Here is an 18,491-nt window from a genome sequence, read left to right as displayed (position 1 = left end):
TCTATATACTTAATTTATAGTAGTATAAAACAAAGGAAGTTTCAATGTTACAAAGATACTACAAAACATTAAAGTAACCAAATTATGCTATATTTTAAAAATAGTCTCTTTTTGTACAGTATATGACTTATTATGTGTGATGTACTTAAGTATTTAATATAATAGTGCTAACTTGAAACTTTCAGGACTATTTGCTTTGGTATTGAGATATTTGGTTGTATGTCTGTATGTATATGACATGTCATCACATGCTCGTGTGTGTGTGTGTGTGTAACAGCAGAGTACCACGCTCCCACGAGTCCTCCGACTCCAGGAAAGGAGCAGGAAGGCGCTCCAGCGAGACGCAGCTCAGATGGGAAGCTGAGAGGCAGGAAGAGGGCCAATGACCCCGTCCCCCCTCTGGACTCTGAGATTGAGGTACAGACGCTGGCCTTCACGGCGTCCCTGACACAACACCTTTCATTAACATTCCTGTGCTCCGGACCGCAGGGATTACTCTCACATCCAACCCAGAGTTGTGCAATGATGTCTGGCAACAACCTCATTCAACACTCACAGGAATAGACAATGAGTTTAAACTAGTGCTGTCAAATGATTAATCGCATCCAAAATAAAAGTTTTTGTTTACATAATATATGAGCGTGTACTGTGTATATTTATTATGCATATATAAATACAAACATGTGCATGTATACAGTATATTTAAGAAAAATATGCTGTTTATATATTAAATATATTAATATATAATATAAAATATAATAATATAAATGCATGTACATGTAAATATTTTCAAAATACTGTATATACTGTATGTGTGTGTATTTATATATACATAATAAATAAACACAGTACACATACATATAGTATGTAAACAAAAACTTTTATTTTGGCTGCGATTAATTGTTTGACAGCACTAGTTTAAACAGATAGTTCACCCAAAATGAACATTTTGTCATCATTTATTCACCCTTATGTTGCTCCAAACCTGTATGAGTTTCATTCTTTCGAATGGATTTTTAGCAGAATGTCCAAGTTAATCTTCTTCATACAATAAACAAATAAGGGCAATAAAAGTTTCAAAACTCTGCTAACTCATCATAAGTCATACAGGTTTGAACAAAAGGTAAAATGACTGAAGTAAAATGATTAATTTATGTATTCTTTGCTCCATTGAATCTATTGCATTTATTTCTCAATGTTGTATATTAAAATATTGATATGGGTATTTGATTACCAGACAAATAAAACTGTAAAATGTTTATGAACAATGGATACAGAGCGTTTGTTTGTCTGCCCATAAGCTGTGAAATGAGGCTGAACCGACTAAGATTATCAGCAATTATTATCATAAACACAGCACTGAGATAATATGCAGTGTTTTGTAGTAAATACCTTTCTTGATGAGTAAGCAGATTATATTTGTGCTCATGCTCATCGTGTGTGTGTGTGTGTGTGTGTGTGTAGAGAGTGTTTATTTGGGACCTGGATGAGACCATCATTATTTTCCACTCGCTCCTGACGGGGACATTTTCCACACGCTTCGGCAAGGTACAAACCAGTTCTCCCACTTACACAACTTAACTTCACACTGCTTTAGTTTTGGAAGACAAAACTCAGGTTTATTTATTTACGTTTTCTTTTTCATTTACATTTAAATTTACATTTTGTATTTGTATTAAATCTTTAATGTGGTATGTGTAATTCTATTTAACAATAACAGTATAAACCACAATATAGTTTTAAATTCAAACCAAAATAGCATATATATTAATAACAACTAAATTATATATATATATATATAATTTAGTTGTTATTAATATATATGCTATTTTGGTAAATTGGTAATATATATATTTAAGTTATACATACATATACATATACATATATATATATATATATATTTATATGTGTGTGTGTGTGTATGTATATATGTTAGTTATATATATATATTTAATACAATATATATATATTACTCAGGAATCTGTATTTCACCTTATGTACAATACTATTCAAAAGTTTGGGGTCAGTAAGCTTTTTAATGTTTTTAAAGTATCTTATGCTTACCAAGGTTGCATTTATTTGATCACAAATACAGTAAAAACAGTAAAATATTATATAAAGAAGCTAGTTTATATGTGAATATATTTTAAAGTGTAATTTATTTCTGTGATCAAAGCTGAATTTTCAGCATCATTACTCCAGTCTTCAGTGTCACATGATTCTTCAGAAATCATTCTAATATACTGATTTCCTGCTCTAGAAACATTTCTGATTATTATTAAGAAAACAGTTGTGCTGCTTCATATTTTTGTGAAAACCGTGATGCATTGTATTTTTCAGGATTTTTGAAAATTAGACATTTTTAAAGAACAGCATTTATTTGAAACAGTCTTTACTGACTTTTTTGATCACTTTAATGCATCCTTACTGAATAGAAATATTAATCTTACCATCACTTAATTTTTGAATGCTGGTTTATATATCATATATACAGCAGAATAAATTTCAGCAAAAATGTAAATGCGTACAAATCACATTTGGTTGATTTTAATCCATTTAAAGGCCTAAAAGTTAGCAGCAACAAAAGTCCCTCATGATCTCTTTTTCATAATAAATAAATATGTTCCACAGCTGTTTCAGAGTAACGTCGTCCGCAGACAGTAAATGCGGAAGAACTAAATGAACAGTGAAAGATATAATGACGCTCCTTCGGCTCCAGACTTGTTATTTGGCCGCTCTGGTTTGATTGACAGCTCATGAACTTCTACGCAATCTCCAGGCAGCTGATGAGGAAACAATGGTCATGTTTCTTTTTCTTGGCCCGCAGTCTATTTTGAATTCCCACGATCCCTTGCGGATTTGACGTGGCACATAAGAGACTCTGAGAAACGCCTGGCCGTCTCGAGCGCGCAGATCTTTTTGAGAACTGCAGAAATGTTGCCGTGACTAATGTGTCTAATTTCAGATCCAGGAAAAAGACTCCAGAGTAGCTTAGTACTGCGGCAGGAATCCACTGGAGATAGCAAATCAAAGAAAACATCCATATGAAACTGAAATTGGGCTGGAGTTAAATAGGAACAAGTTTGATGTGTGTCATGACAAGGCCGCTTACGGTCAAGACAAAGAGCCGCGATTGCGTTGGCTCGGATTTCGCATCTTTAAGTAACAGGATATTTAACACACTTTTTTATATGCACTTTATGTCAAAGCCATAAGCTCATCACTGTAAACAGCCTGTTTGTGCTGATTGGCCAAAAGCAAGACTCGACCTACTGAATACAGAACCTCTCAGGGTGATGAAAGACACCCGTTTACGCTAATGTGTTTTTTAAACACAGTTTAGTTTTACTTTTCTTTTTGTTTTCGTTTTGAAAAGCTTGTTATCTTTACGCTATGGAGGCTTTCTTTACTGTTTTTGTTTTTTATTTATGTGATTCCTCAGTGTTTTCTAAACATTCTGTAATTTATTAGTTGGTATATAATATAGCATGTATGTCATGCCTCGTCTTATTCGTTTTTGTTAATAAACGATATGTAAGCTAGTTTGTCAATATAGCTTACTGTTTTATTGTTGTTGTGCTTTTTAATTAAGAATAACAATGAATCCATCTTTTGTTTTAGTCCTAAAAAGTGAAAGGTGTATAGATATAAGCAAAACAGACAATTATTTTTTTTTTGTAAAACGTGACACCAAGATCGCAAATTCGAAAGTGAAAGTGCGTATCTCGGCCAAATATTGTCCTATCGTAACAAACCATACATCAATGGAAAGATTATTTATTCAGCTTTCAGATGATGTAGAAATCTCAATTTCAAGAAATTGACCCTTATGACTGGTTTTGTGGTCCAGGGTCACACATGATAATGATGAAAAAGAACGGGTGGAATGTTGAACCCTCATTACCATATAACTATAAACTATGATAAAAGTTCATCAGCATGCATTGATTAATACCATGTTGTAGAAAAAAAAAACTGCGACCAAATTATGCGCTCATGTGAGAAAGTTAGTCGCAAAAGAGTGACCAGTGGGCAGAATATTTTCCCATTGTTCTGATGGTACATTTATGTATGAGCTCAAGTATAAATATAAATATAATATTTTTTATTTTATTTTAAACAAACAAATCACCAAAATATATCATGAAAATATACAAAATTATTAACTCAATATTTTTATAATAAGAAATATATATAGCTAATTATAGCTATAGCTGTAATTTCATCATATATTTACATATATTTACAAATGCATCATATATTTACAAATGCATTTTGGATTGCATTTGGATGCAGGACCCCCCCCCTTATCTTTTTTAAATAGCATATGTCGTAACTTCATTACAGTCCTTCCTAAAAACCCATCAGTCGTAATTCTAAAGTGGTACATCTATTATTCTGTGTTTGACTGCCACCTGTAATAAAGGCGTCCATTCATGACGGCAGATTAAAGCTTATTATCTTAATTAAAGCACAATGATTAGGTGTAGAGGAAGAGCTGTTTTGCGGTTAATCTGACACTAACCTCTGGCTGACACCTGCAGCTTGATCCGCTGCCAAACGGAGGAGTTAGCGGCTAGTTACGCAGCTTGCATGGAACGGGAGCACACAATGCCTTAGCTTATGTTAGCTTCACCTACAACATGAAGAGAAAACAAGAGAAAGAGAAGTAGTTTGACACGCTTCTGACTGAAAGCACAGTGACTGCGCTGAGTGATCAGCATTCTTGTTGGACAAAAACCTGTTGCACCACACGCTCCCTCTCCGACTGAGATAATGCAATCATCACCTGTCACAAACCAGGTATGAAAACTAATTTGATGTGCTTTCTGTGTTTTGATCCAGGACTCTGGCAAGGCTGTGTCTCTGGGCTTGTGGATGGAGGAGATGATCTTCAACTTGGCAGATTCACGTCTGTTTTTCAACGACCTGGAGGTGAGCCAAACATCAGAATCAACAAAATCACTTTTTTTTTTCATTTAATGCCAAACACCCTTTTTTGGACTTCAGCATTAGATGTATATATAAACAATCACAAAAAATGGTGTTAATTATAAAAATACAGATAAATTAGTTTATATTGTAAGAAGATGGCAAGGCTGTGTCTCTGGGCTTGTGGATGGAGGAGATGATCTTCAACTTGGCAGATTCACGTCTGTTTTTCAACGACCTGGAGGTGAGCCAAACATCAGAATCAACAAAATCACTTTTTTTTTTCATTTAATGCCAAACACTCTTTTTTGGACTTCAGCATTAGATGTATATATAAACAATCACAAAAAATGGTGTTAATTATAAAAATACAGATAAATTAGTTTATATTGTAAGAAGAAAGAGAGAGCAGAGTGATATGTATATGCATGTATGGAAGCTTGGGATAAAAAAAAATAAAAATAAAAAAGGTAATTATCTTATTTTCTCATAATTCTCAGAAAAAAAATATAGAATTGCAACTCAACTCATTTGCAACATTCTCATATAAAAAAAAAAATAAAGTCTTAATTGTGAGATAAAAACTTGTAATTAACTGCCATGCACTTTTTCAGTGGCATTAAAAAACAGAATTGAACTCTTGAATTGACTTTTGAAAAAAAAAGTCAAAATTGTGAGAGATAAACTTTTTCTCAGAATTGCAAATTGCAACCTTTTATAAACTCACGATTTTGAGGGGAAAAAAGGAAAAAAGGTGAAAATTCTGATAAAAAAAAAAAAAAGTTTATACCTTTATAACTCGCAATTCTGAGAAAAAGGTCTGAATTGACCGTTCACAAAGAGCTTGATTGACAGGCGATCTGACCAATCATAATGCCGAATCCGCCATCTTGCCCAACAAACAAATCAGACAGGAGAGTAGATTAACTTCGGTGGACTTGAACTTGAAGAATATTGTGTGTTGACGTCTTTCTGTGGTTGAAATAAAATAAGTTCTGATGTTCATTCATGTTCATTTCATGCTTCAGCTAAATATGAAAAGACGTTTGGTTCAAGTGTACCGCTTTACACATTAAAGAGCCACAAAACTGAATTTATTGTTTGAATTTCGTAAAAATTTGAAAGCTGAGATCTTGTTTCATACCAGAAGTAACGTGCTCTGTCTTGTCTGTCTGCATGTTGTCAGTTTCCTCTTTGCTCCGTGATGTATTTTTTACTGCGTGAGAACATGATGTGTAATGTGAGAGCGGAATGGCTTGTCGGACATAGCAACAATAACTAAGAAGGGCAGGTTTTTCTCGAACAGTCAGTTGTGAGATATAAACTCATATTTACTTTTTTTAAAATTCCTTGGCAGAAAAAAGCTTCCATAGATATGAGACACGAAACTAGCACAAATGTCCCATGTCAATTCATAAATAAAACATTTACTGCAGAATGTTGCAACTGGCCAATCAGAATCAAGTAATCTATAGAGCCACATAACAAACTTCTCTTATTGGTAGGAATCTTCACCTCTCAGATTCTCCAGTAGAACTCCTAAAATATGAGGAAGAAATCATGATGTGTCTTCATGTTTTTGTGACAGCTGCAGAAACTGGCTTTTTCTGTTTGTCACAATTATGCAAAGAAACAGCTAAATAATTCATCATAAAGACTACTTAAAATATGTACATTACTATTTAAAGGTTTTCAAAAAAAGAATTGTGTAATTTTATTCAGCAAGCATGCATTAATTTGATCAAAAGTGACACTAGGGATATTTATAATGCTATACAAGATTTCTATTTCAAATAAATGCTGTCCTTCTGAACTTTATATTCATCAAAGAATCCTGAAAAATAAAACGTATCACAGTTTCCACAAAAAAAACGTGAAGCCGCAAAACTGTTTTAAACATTGATAATAATCAGAAATGTTTCTTGAGCAGCAAATCAGCATATTAGAATGATATCTGAAGATCATGTGACACTGTAGACTGGAGTAATGATGCTGAAAATTCAGCTGCGCATCACAGGAATCAATTACATTTTACAATACATTCACATAGAAAACAATTATATTAAATTGTAATAATAAATCAATGTTTTTACAGTATTACTGATCAAATAAATACAACCTTGATGAGCAGAAGAGACTTCGTTCAAAAACATTACAAAAGCTTACCGGCTCCAAACTTCTAAAAAAGTAGGGTATATAAGGCAAAACACGTATTCATGGCTGATAAGAAATATGTATTATTTATTTAAAAAGTGAATTTAGAGCTGTTTATGTGTGTTTGTTCAACAGTCCATGACCTGACAGTAATGCAGAGTCAGTGTGTGAAAGACCTCAGTTTGCCCTCTGCATGAAGAAAGGAGGGATTAGATTCTCTAAAAGCTTTCGAGGAGGTGCAGCAGAAATCCTGACAGCATCTGAGGTCTTAATTAGGGGTGTGTGGCTGCCACTGAAAAGAAAATTTGTCCCGGGGAGGAACAACAGCCCAGGGGAGGAGGGCACACACACCATTATTTCTTGAGCAGGTTTTAATGACGGCCCCCTTCCCTCTTGTTCTGTTTTCCCTGTAATTGCACTCAAATAGTGCAAGGCATCATTCAGCATTCAAACACTGAGAGTTCAGTCTATTCAAACGTGTCAGCTGGGGAACAGAAAGCTGCCGCCGGCAAAATAACCGCACAGGGGTCAACAGCTTAGAAATGCATGTGATTAATGGCCTAACTTGGTCATTTAATGCTTTAATTAATCAGAAAAAATTAATTAATGTTTGGTAGAGAGTAGCAGAATAGTTCAAGAGTGACCACGTCTGTCAAGCATTAACAAAACAACAACAACAACAACAAAAAGCAATGGAATTATTTTATTATTGGAATTGTTTAATAATTTATTTTTACTAGAAATATTCTGAGAAAAATTAATGTTTGGTAGAGAATGTATCTGAGTAGCAGAATAGTTATAATGAAACTATTAAAATATAAATAGTTATAATAAAGTGGTTAAAAGTGTTACCAAATACATTTATAATGTTAAAAAAAATTCAACCTCAAATAAATATATATCTTTTATTGATGTAGTTTTATTATTGCAATCGTTTTAAATTACTAGAAACATATTTTATGAGAAAAATTTAATTAAGGCAGCTTCTAAGATTCTATTTACACTGTTAAAATAGTAGGATTTTCTGCTATTTATACAACTTATTGCAAATAGTGGCAATTATCTGCACCTCAGTATTGTAGTACATTATAAAACAGAACGCAATAATAATGTATTTTGAGTGTAAATTGTAATATTAATTCAAATTATTAAATGGATGCCACCTTATTGGTACAATAAAGCCCTCCCTACACCTACACTCTTAATAATAAAGGTGCTTCAAAAGGTTCTTCACAGCGATGCCATAGAAGAACCATTTTTGGTTTCACAAAGAACCATTCAGTCAAAGGTTCTTTAAAGAACCATCTCTTTCTTACCTTTTTGTAATCTGAAGAACCTTCTTTCGCCACAAAGAAGCTTTTGTGAAACGTAAAGGTTCTTCAGATGTTAAAGGTTCTTTATGGAACCATTTAGACAAAACGGTTATTCTATGGCATTGTGAAGCACCTTTATATTTAAGAGTGTACCCGATACATTATTTTCAACTTTTCAATTATTTCCTTAATTTTTATTGAAAAGAAATGCCGTTCCGATGTGATGTGAGATTTGGATAGAGAGGAAAAAAGTTCGGCGAAAGGCAGGTTAGAACTCGGGTCGATCGTTTCAAAAAGACTACGGTCCGCGCTTTAACATCTACACCACCGGAGCTGATGATTACCAGTCATTCAATTCAATTCAAGTTTATTTGTATAGCGCTTTTCACGATGCAAATCGTTGCAAAGCAGCTTTACAGAAAGTTTCTACATTATATTTAGTGGTAGCTTATCAGTGGTGACTATCTCAAGTTGATGTCCATATGGCAGTTAGTTAATGTCATGTAATGCAATATTTGGTAGTTTTGTATGTTGTCTGAGGGTTGGCATCATCTCTTCTCAGGTGTTCGGTCGTCTCAGGTCTTTGTAAGGGCTGGATCCAGACTGAAGCTTGTGTAATTGCTAGTAGAAACAGTTAGAAGGCAATAGAGAAAAATTAGTGTAGCTGCTGCTCCAACTAAGCAAAAAATGATGTGTTCAGATGCAGGACAACCAGCTAGCAGTGCATTACAATAGTCCAGTCTAGAGGTCATGAATGCATGAACTAGCTTTTCTGCATCAGAAACAGGTAACATGTTTCGTAACTTGGCAATGTTTCTAAGATGGAAAACATTCATCATTGGAAACATTCAAGTCATCTTTTGTTGTGTTGACTAGATCAATCACACGTTGGTGGGCGGAGTTAGTGTAAATAGCCTCTGCCAACAAGACGGCCTATTTGCACTTAGTGTAAATACACTCCATTAAATTAATGTTTGGTAGAGAAGATATCAGAGTAGCAAAATAGTTACAATGAAACTGTTTATTTTTTTTTTATAAATTAATTATTATTCAGCAAGGACACTGTAAATTGATACCAAAGATATTTATAATGTTTTTAAAAAAAAAATTATATTTCAAATAAATGCTCCAAATGTTTCTTTTGAACTTTATTAATCAAAAATCCTGAAAAAAAAAAAACACAATGAAAGTCTACTTCTACTAAAAAAAGCAGTGTATATAGAAATATGCAGTATATAGTATATGTGAAAGTCTAGTTCTATTTAAAAAAAGACGAGAAAAATGTGACCTTGGACCACAAAACCAGTCATAAGGGTCAATTTTTTTAAATTTACACATGAAAGCTGAATAAATAAGCTTTCCATTGATGTATGGTTTGTTAGGATAGGACAATATTTGGCTGAGATGCAACTATTTGAAAATCTAGAATCTGAGGGTACAAAAAAATCTAAATATTGAGAAAATCAGCTTTAAAGTTGTCCAAATGAAGTTCTTAGCAATGCATATTACTAATCAAAAATGACGTTTTTATATATTTACAGTAGGACATTTACAAAATATCTTCATGGAACATGATCTTTATTTAATATCCTAATGATTTTTGGCATAAAAGAAAAATTGATCATTTTGACCCATACAATGTATTTTTGGCTTTTGCTACTTATGACTGCTTTTGTGCTCCAGGGTCACAAATGAGAAAAATCTAGTTATAATTACAGTCATTTAAGAACAACAGAAGTCAGTGGGAGGTCGGCAACATGAGATTATTAAGATAAACATGATGTGTTGAGTCATATCTGTGAAAATATGAAAAACAATAGTTAGAGCATGAATGTGTTTTGCCAGTGCTGAAGGCTGAGAAATTGTTTCTGCGAATTCGAATCCAAATTTTTATCAAATTTGCAAGTGTTGCTAAAACAGCAAGGAGAAGCACGCTAGATAATGATCTGGAGTAATTCGTGTATATTGGCAGCCATACGCACAAACCCAGCCAAGACAAAAGCGTTAATTAACGTCCAATATCGGGTTTAGATGGTGTTACCATCTTTAACCCTCCAGCGTTAAAGGCGCCTGGATGTCTTGGGTCGCGGTGGCCTGGTTTTGCTTTTTTGTTGTTTGTCTTTTTTAATATTTCACTCTCGCTCTCACCATCGTTCCCCGAGGCTCGGCGGCGGGTGAACCTGTCTATACACAGTACATCACTTTACACGGCTGTAACGTATATCCGCCTCATGCGTATCTGCTTTCCTTTCATTTCCCAGGAATGTGACCAAGTTCACATCGATGATGTGGCCTCGGATGACAATGGGCAGGACTTGAGGTAGAGTATGACTTTCCTTCATCTAGCACAGCGAGCAACAATATGAGCATTTCCAATAAAACAGATATTATGGGCCGTAAAGGGATCCTGTACTTCATGCTGCTGACATATTGAGTATTAAACGTTGTTGGTTTTTATCATAGTTTTGAGGCAAGCCTTCGCTCTGCTTCCAGACGTTTTACGATGGACATTAATCACACATTTAAGAGCACGTCTACGGAGTTATTAAATGAACAGTCCTCTGAAAATTACATTTCTGTCATTATTTACTCACCCTTTTATTCCAAACCCATATTAATACTCCAAAAAAGTACCATAAAAGCAGTCTATATAATTGAGTGAACATCCTTTTTTTTTTTAAATCTTTTATTGATTTTTACTGAAAAATTATTTTTGTTTCATTTTTTAAAATTAATTACTATGAACTGATCCTATATGAAAAAGCAACAGGAATATTTTTAAAGTTCGAAAAGGAAAAAAATACTCAGAAAATGTACTATAAAAGCAGTCTATATGATTTTGTAAATGTTTTATTTTAAATTATTTATTTATTTATTCAGTTTATTTATTTACTATGAACTGATCCTATATGAAAAAGCAACAGGAATATTTTTTCAAAGCTCCAAAAGTACAAAAATATTCCAAAAAGTACCCTAAAAGCAATCTATGTTTTATTAAATATATGTTATTTCAATTTATTTTAAATTATTTTATTGATTTTTTTACTGAAATGTACTGACTTTTTTCCCCACTTTATTAGTTATTTAGTTATGAACTGATGCTATATATATATATATATATATATATATAAATATCTGCAGGATTCTTTTTTAAATAAAAAACTCAGTTTATTTTTTAATTTTTAATTGGTTTTACTGAAAATATCTTATTTCAATTTATTGATTTTATTTTTCAATTTGTGAAAAAAAGCAGCAATATTTTTAAGTGCAAAATCACTCCAAAAATTATTACATGATTTAAATGATGTAAATATCTGTAAACATATTAAATTATGTAAACATCCTATTATTTAATTTATTTTAAAATCTTTAATTTTTTTTTGTTTTAATTTACAGATTCCTATTTATTTATTTATTTTCTTACTGAATATGAATTGATGCTATATGAAAAAAGAAGCAGGGACATTTTTTTTTATCGAATCTCCTTTTATGGAATGACAAGAGGATGAATAAATTATGGCACAATTTTAATTTTTAGGTGAGCTATAATCTTTAATATAACGGCATGCTGACACACTGGTTATCAAACATTATAGTTTCTTATCAGAGTTTGTAGGCAGACTCTCTCTCTGCTTCCAGACATTTTACGATGGACATTAATCAGACTTTTAGGAGCATGTCAGAAGGTGTGGAGCGGATCTGAAGCTGACCGTGTGTGTGTGTGTGTGTGTGTGTCTGTACTTGCAGCACGTATAACTTTGGCACGGATGGCTTCCAGAGCCCAGCAGGTGGAGGCACGCTCTGCTTGGGCTCAGGTGTTCACGGCGGGGTCGACTGGATGAGGAAACTTGCCTTCCGCTACCGCAGAGTCAAAGAGATCTACAACACCTACAAGAACAATGTAGGAGGTGAGAAGAGAACCCCGCAGCATTCCACACCCCTGCTTTCACAGCTATGAGTACAAGCAGAATTAGGGCCAGATATGACTAGTACACAACAGATAGATCCTGTTCTCCAATCTGATTGGTCAAATCATGCTGGAAGCCGTTGTAAAAGAGCTGAAGTACACACAGCTGTAGCCGCATGTCAGTTTACTTCTATATTAACACATCAACTGTAAACACTGTACAGTTAGACTGAAGAACTATTAACAGATATAAAGTAATAATATAGTAATAATATTATTATTGTTGTTGACCGTAACAAGAAATAATATTGCAACAATTCTTGCAGCAAGTAATATTTTAATAGCATTTTATTGTTGATGAGAGCAATGTAATTAATTGATTAATTAATTATAATGAATATTAATATACATTTTTATTTAGATATGCAATACATATGTTTGTGTAATATTTAAGTACATTTATTTATTTAAATACTGTATGAATTGGACGTTTCAGCTATTGGCTACCTTTGGCCCTGTGGGATTTTATGAAAATAAATACAGACAAGTAAAAAATGTATTTGGACAGTTGTAGTTTGTGACGTTCTAAATACATTAAATATGTAATAGGTAAAACTGTAAAAGAAAATAATATTTATTATGGATTTTCAGTTCTTTGAAATGAAGTAAAAATAAATGAATAAATAAATTAAATTTATTAAAAGAATAAATGATTTTTTCTTGAAATTAAAAAAGGGAACATAAAAGTGCCTGTAGTTCAAGAAATGATTATTAAATATGATTTAATATAAAAATAGTCAGAATAAACCAAATTATTTGTTGTATATGATACTAGAAACATTTTTGACTTTTTTCTTGTTTTAATTAGAACAAATAAACAAACAAACACTGGAACATAAAAGTGCCTGTAGTTCAATGATTATTAAATATGATTTAATATTACAATAGTCAGAATAAACCAAATTATTTGTTGTACATCATATTAGAATTTTTTTTAACTTTTTTCTTGTTTTAATTAGAACAAACAAACAAACACTGGAACATAAAAGTGCCTGTAGTTCAATGATTATTAAATATGATTTAATATTACAATAGTCAGAATAAACCAAATTATTTGTTGTACATCATATTAGAATTTTTTTTAACTTTTTTCTTGTTTTAATTAGAACAAACAAACAAACACTGGAACATAAAAGTGCCTGTAGTTCAAGAAATTCTTATGAAATATTATTTAATATTAAATTATTTAGAAAAAAACAAATAATTAATTGTACATTTTATTGTTGTGGTTATAAAAGCAGCATGTGTTACACTGGTTTTAAGATGTTTTTACGCACTCCACTTAGTTCGCTCCGTGCCAAACAACCCTGTAAAATCACTATAAGTCATGGCCAGTTGGTGACATTTCTTACTGTCATTTTTGGATTCTCAGAAGCCACATTCATTAATTGGTTTCATGCATGAATCTTCAGTGTGATGATCAGCTGGATCTTGAATGGGTTTTGTGAATGGTTCGTGGTTGCTGTTGTTTTGCAGGTTTGCTGGGCAGTCCGAAGCGGGAAGAGTGGCTTCAGCTGAGGCGGGAGATGGAGGTTTTGACGGATCTGTGGCTGACGCAGGCACTCAAAGCTCTCGCTCTCATCAACTCCAGGTGAGCACAGCACACATACGATAACACAGCAATATTCCAGCTTAAATAAACAAGAGTTCAAGAGCAGAAACTAGCGTCTGTGGTAATCCACAGCGTGCCACAGATACTGAACCTGGAATATTCCTTTAACAATAGACTTACTTTACAGCAGTTTTGTGTCACTCAAACATAATAGGTTTTGGCAAGCAAAGATTGATGACACTGACAGATGATGATTAATAGCACAACATATTTCTGTCTCATGACTTATTTTACTTATTTAACATGAAAGTGAGGTTTAGCAGAACATCTGAGCTGCTTTTCAATGAAATCTATGTAGTGACCAGAACCTGTCAAGATCCAAAAAGAACGAAAAGCCATCATAAATGTAGTCCATATGAACAGTGCTCTGAAGCCATACGATAGAAACTATGGAAGTTTATTTTCACCACAGAATAATCAAATAATACAAATCATAACAAATCTGCCTTTTTTTTTTTTTTAATCTAAGGTTACATCTTATAATTCTGTTTTTTGTTTTCCCCAATGGAATAAAAAATGTAGATAATTGCAACTTTTTTTTTTTGCAATACTCATTTTTATTTTATTTATTGCAATTGCAAGTTTACATCTCCCAATTTGGATTTTGCAATTATGAGTTTATATTTCGCAATTATGAGATTATATCTTGCAATTATGTTCATGTCTCGCAATTATTAGTTATATTTCACAAATATGAGATTACTGTATATCTTGCAATTATGAGTTTATATTTTGTGACTGAGTTATATTTCACAATTATGAGATTATATTTTGCAGTTATGAGTTATATTTCGCAATTGTTATGTCTTGTAATTATGAGTTAATTTTCACAATTATGAGATTATATTTTGCAAATATGAGTTATGTTTCACAATTGAGATTGTATTTCACAATTATGAGTTTATATTTTGCAATTCTGAATTTATATCTTGTAATTGTGAGTTAATATTGAGTTTATTTTTTGCAGTTATGACTTTATTTCACAATTCTTAGATTATATTTCACAATTGAGTTTGTATCTCACAATTCTTTTTTTTTTTATTCCATGGCTAAAATAAGCTTCCATAAGAAATAAATGCAAATGAAGCCTTTTTTTCTCTAAAATCTTCCCCTCCATCAAAGCTCTAAATCTGTATGTTTTTACAGAGAAACAGCTCAACTAAATACAGACCAGATTTGTATTTATGACTGCAGTATTCCTTTAAGAGTCCTTCATTTTTGTGAATGAGTTACTTACATATGTTCCCTCTCACAGACCGAACTGTGTGAACGTGATGGTCACCACCACGCAGCTGATTCCAGCGCTCTCCAAAGTACTTCTCTATGGGCTTGGAGGAGCTTTTCCCATCGAGAACATCTACAGTGCCACCAAAACAGGTTGGCCGCCTCTTCAAACGCTGCATTTCAGAAAGTTTTCCTGATCTAGAAACAGAATTGTTAACGTCGTGTGCCTGTTCTAGGTAAAGAAAGCTGCTTTGAGCGCGTGACCCAGAGGTTCGGCCGCAGAGCCGTGTATGTGGTTGTAGGGGATGGAGTTGAGGAGGAGACGGTCGCCAAGAAGGTATGAAGGATTAATGGCAAAACACATGCTGAATGAGTACTGTAGTATGGGATTGTAAAAAGAAACATGGCCTCTTTTTATTAACAAAGGCTAAGTGAATGCATACTGTTTTGGGCAACAACAAAAAAAATCCAGTATACATTTAAAAAAGAATAAAGATCTATATATTATTAAAATATTAAACATGATATATTTATATTTGTAATAATACTAGTTTTATTTTATAATTCAGTCACTTTTATTAGCTTTTATATTATTTAAAAAAAATTACATTTTTAATTATAGTTCAATAGATTGTTATACTATTCAATATTATTGTCTTTATAATAATAAATATTTGAAATATATTTGAAAATATTAAAAGAAATTGTGCATTGTTCATTTATATTATCATAGTATTTTATAATAAGTTATATTATTAAAAATATGTAAATATAATTCATATTAGAATTAATTTTAATATTCAGTTTTTATAAAAAAATATTTTATAATATTTAAATATCTATATATTTATATTAAAAAAAGATACTTTTATTTTATAATCGTTTTTATTATTATTATCATTTATAATCGCAATACTAATCAAGTGTTTTTTAATATTAAAATGCATTTAAACAAACAAAATTATGTATTAAAGGCCTTATCCTTTCAAATATATCCAAATTTTTATCCTCAAAATACTTTTCAGACAGTTTTTAAAAAAAGGTATTTAAAAAGGGGGAGAAACCTTTACATACATACATGCATGCATGCATGCATAAACATATATGACATTGACATATATATATCAAACATATATGACACAGTCATATGACATATGACTGTGCCATTAAATGGTTACTTTTTCTGTAATATCAGCTACTGCTAGGTATCATTACAATTAAATTGTAATGTTACTTTGTGATGTCCTGCAGAAGAACATGCCGTTCTGGAGAGTGACGTGCCGGGCGGATCTGGAGGCGTTGAGTCACGCACTTGAGCTGGATTACCTCTAGAGGGCAGCATCTGTTCGTCTGCTGTCTCCCCCCCCATGTGTGGTCCATAGGGATCACATGACCCAGCCAAGAACTGCAGGACCAATCAGCAGGGAGCAGCAATCTTACTGGAAACGTTTGCTTCAAATCAATCCAAGAAAACCGCTTTTGTCTCTTTCTCGCACTCCACCTGAGAGGCTCAGCTCTTTCATTCACTCGCTTTCCTCACAACAGCACTGCACTGAAAACAAAGACCCTTCAGCGACTGATTCAGAAAGCCTGTGTTCGGAATGACATACTATCACACTACTCGTACTATTTCTGCAGTATGCAGTATATATACTGTGCACAGTGTGTATTTTGTTTGTGCAGAAACCCAGATGACAATGGAGCACAACACATGGGTATCCCAGAATGCAATGCACTTGACTTGACTTTACACAGCTCATCTCTGGACTGCCAAAAAATGAAAACAATTCCCAAAAAAAACAGATTCAAAATAACTATTTTTATTTCTGAGATGAAACTAGAAGTCATGTGACAATAATGCAGCAAACTACTGTTTGAAATGTTTATCATAATGCATAATGTGTACTATTTTTTATATTAAGCAGTATACAGTGTAAAGTGTGCAGTATGCTGTAATGTTTGTTAGTATTGTTTTCTGAACATAGCCATTCTGAAACAACCCATTTTAAGGATGAAAGGGGTGTAAAAATAGATTTTAGCATCAAAAATAAGATTTACATTTCTTACAGCATTGTAAAAAAAGACCAAATTCATAAGTGAAGAGAAAAAATACAAGATTTGATCATTTTATGTAATCAGAACTGAGATTTTTCTTGCAATATCATACCAAATTGATTGAATATTGCACCATACGTAAAAAGAATAATTCAATATATGGTAACTACATTAAAATGCATTAAAATGAAGATATTGTACTAAAACTGCAGAAAAACTAACCCCTCACTTTTTGAGTACAAAGTACTGCAAATCCACTTATTTTAATGGAAACCCCTGAATAGATTTAAAAGTGAACTAACCATGAAATTAGCCAAAGTATTGTAGCGAATGATACTGCTACTGGTACTAAAAGAAATTACATGATTAACTTATGAATGTCAGTGTCCTGTGAGTTTCTGACTTCTTTTCTTCCTGTCTCTCTGATGTTTGCCTGAACATCATGTGGTTTGTTACTGATGTGTATTTGTTATTTTGCTGAAGTTGATATACTGTATACTGTACTGTACTGTATGTGCCGCTCTGACCTGCATGTGCTCTTCGCAACCGCTTCTTTTCGCTATGATTTGTATATAAGGTTTTATTGTTGATTATTTCTGGGCTTATTATAATAGAATAAAGATAAATTAATTTCATTCTCAAGTTCCCTTCTTAAAGCAGCTTTTGCCTTATGTTAAGTGGCATAAACAGTAATGCAAAATTATTATTTAGTCTTTTTTAAGGGTATGAATCTCACAAAAAAAATATCCAGCTCAAATTTCACTCTAAAATCAAAAGGAAAATAAAATTGTATTTTGCATAAACAAAACAATGCCTTTTTGAATACTGAAAAATCCTTAAATGCCATTTCTATAAAAAATTAAGCGCATTTAAACACAAATTTTAAATTATAAGGCAAATAAAGTTAAATATTTATTATATAAATGTAATATTTAATTATATATTATTTAATTTATATAAATATTTCATTTTAAAAGTTTACATTCTTCATTAATACAATTAAAACCATCAGTAAAACCACCAATTTTCCACACCACAATCTGTCAAGACCATCCATCTTACCAGCAAACATACACTCGTTTTCATCCTTCTCTCCACTCTCTGAGGCAGAAGTCTCTAAACTCATCCTTTTCAATCATCCTACTACTTGTCTGCTTGATCCTATTCCATATCATCTCCTTCAAGCCATTTATTCTGCCGTTGTACCTGCACTCACTCACATCGTTAACACATC

At 32.5% G+C, this 18,491-nt stretch overlaps 1 protein-coding gene across 1 annotated transcript in view; it reads left to right on the top strand.

The window, feature by feature from the left end:
• eya2 (EYA transcriptional coactivator and phosphatase 2) overlaps positions 1-17,899 on the top strand; it is a 41,502-nt gene extending 23,603 nt beyond the window's left edge. Inside the window, exons 7-15 of the mRNA XM_016552658.1 lie at positions 278-417; positions 1,465-1,548; positions 4,846-4,935; positions 10,661-10,719; positions 12,147-12,307; positions 13,843-13,957; positions 15,234-15,355; positions 15,439-15,539; positions 16,454-17,899. Coding sequence (XP_016408144.1) covers positions 278-417; positions 1,465-1,548; positions 4,846-4,935; positions 10,661-10,719; positions 12,147-12,307; positions 13,843-13,957; positions 15,234-15,355; positions 15,439-15,539; positions 16,454-16,534 — 953 coding nt within the window. The 3' untranslated portion in view covers positions 16,535-17,899. The remainder of the gene's footprint in view (positions 1-277; positions 418-1,464; positions 1,549-4,845; positions 4,936-10,660; positions 10,720-12,146; positions 12,308-13,842; positions 13,958-15,233; positions 15,356-15,438; positions 15,540-16,453) is intronic.
• Positions 17,900-18,491: the final 592 nt, after the last annotated feature.

Source organism: Sinocyclocheilus rhinocerous, unplaced genomic scaffold (assembly GCF_001515625.1).
Source record: "Sinocyclocheilus rhinocerous isolate Xijiao unplaced genomic scaffold, SAMN03320098_v1.1 scaffold795, whole genome shotgun sequence".
In the NCBI taxonomy this organism is placed as follows: Eukaryota; Metazoa; Chordata; class Actinopteri; order Cypriniformes; family Cyprinidae; genus Sinocyclocheilus; species Sinocyclocheilus rhinocerous.
Note: the sequence above shows the minus strand (reverse complement) of the source record. Positions and strands in the feature narration are given on the sequence as shown.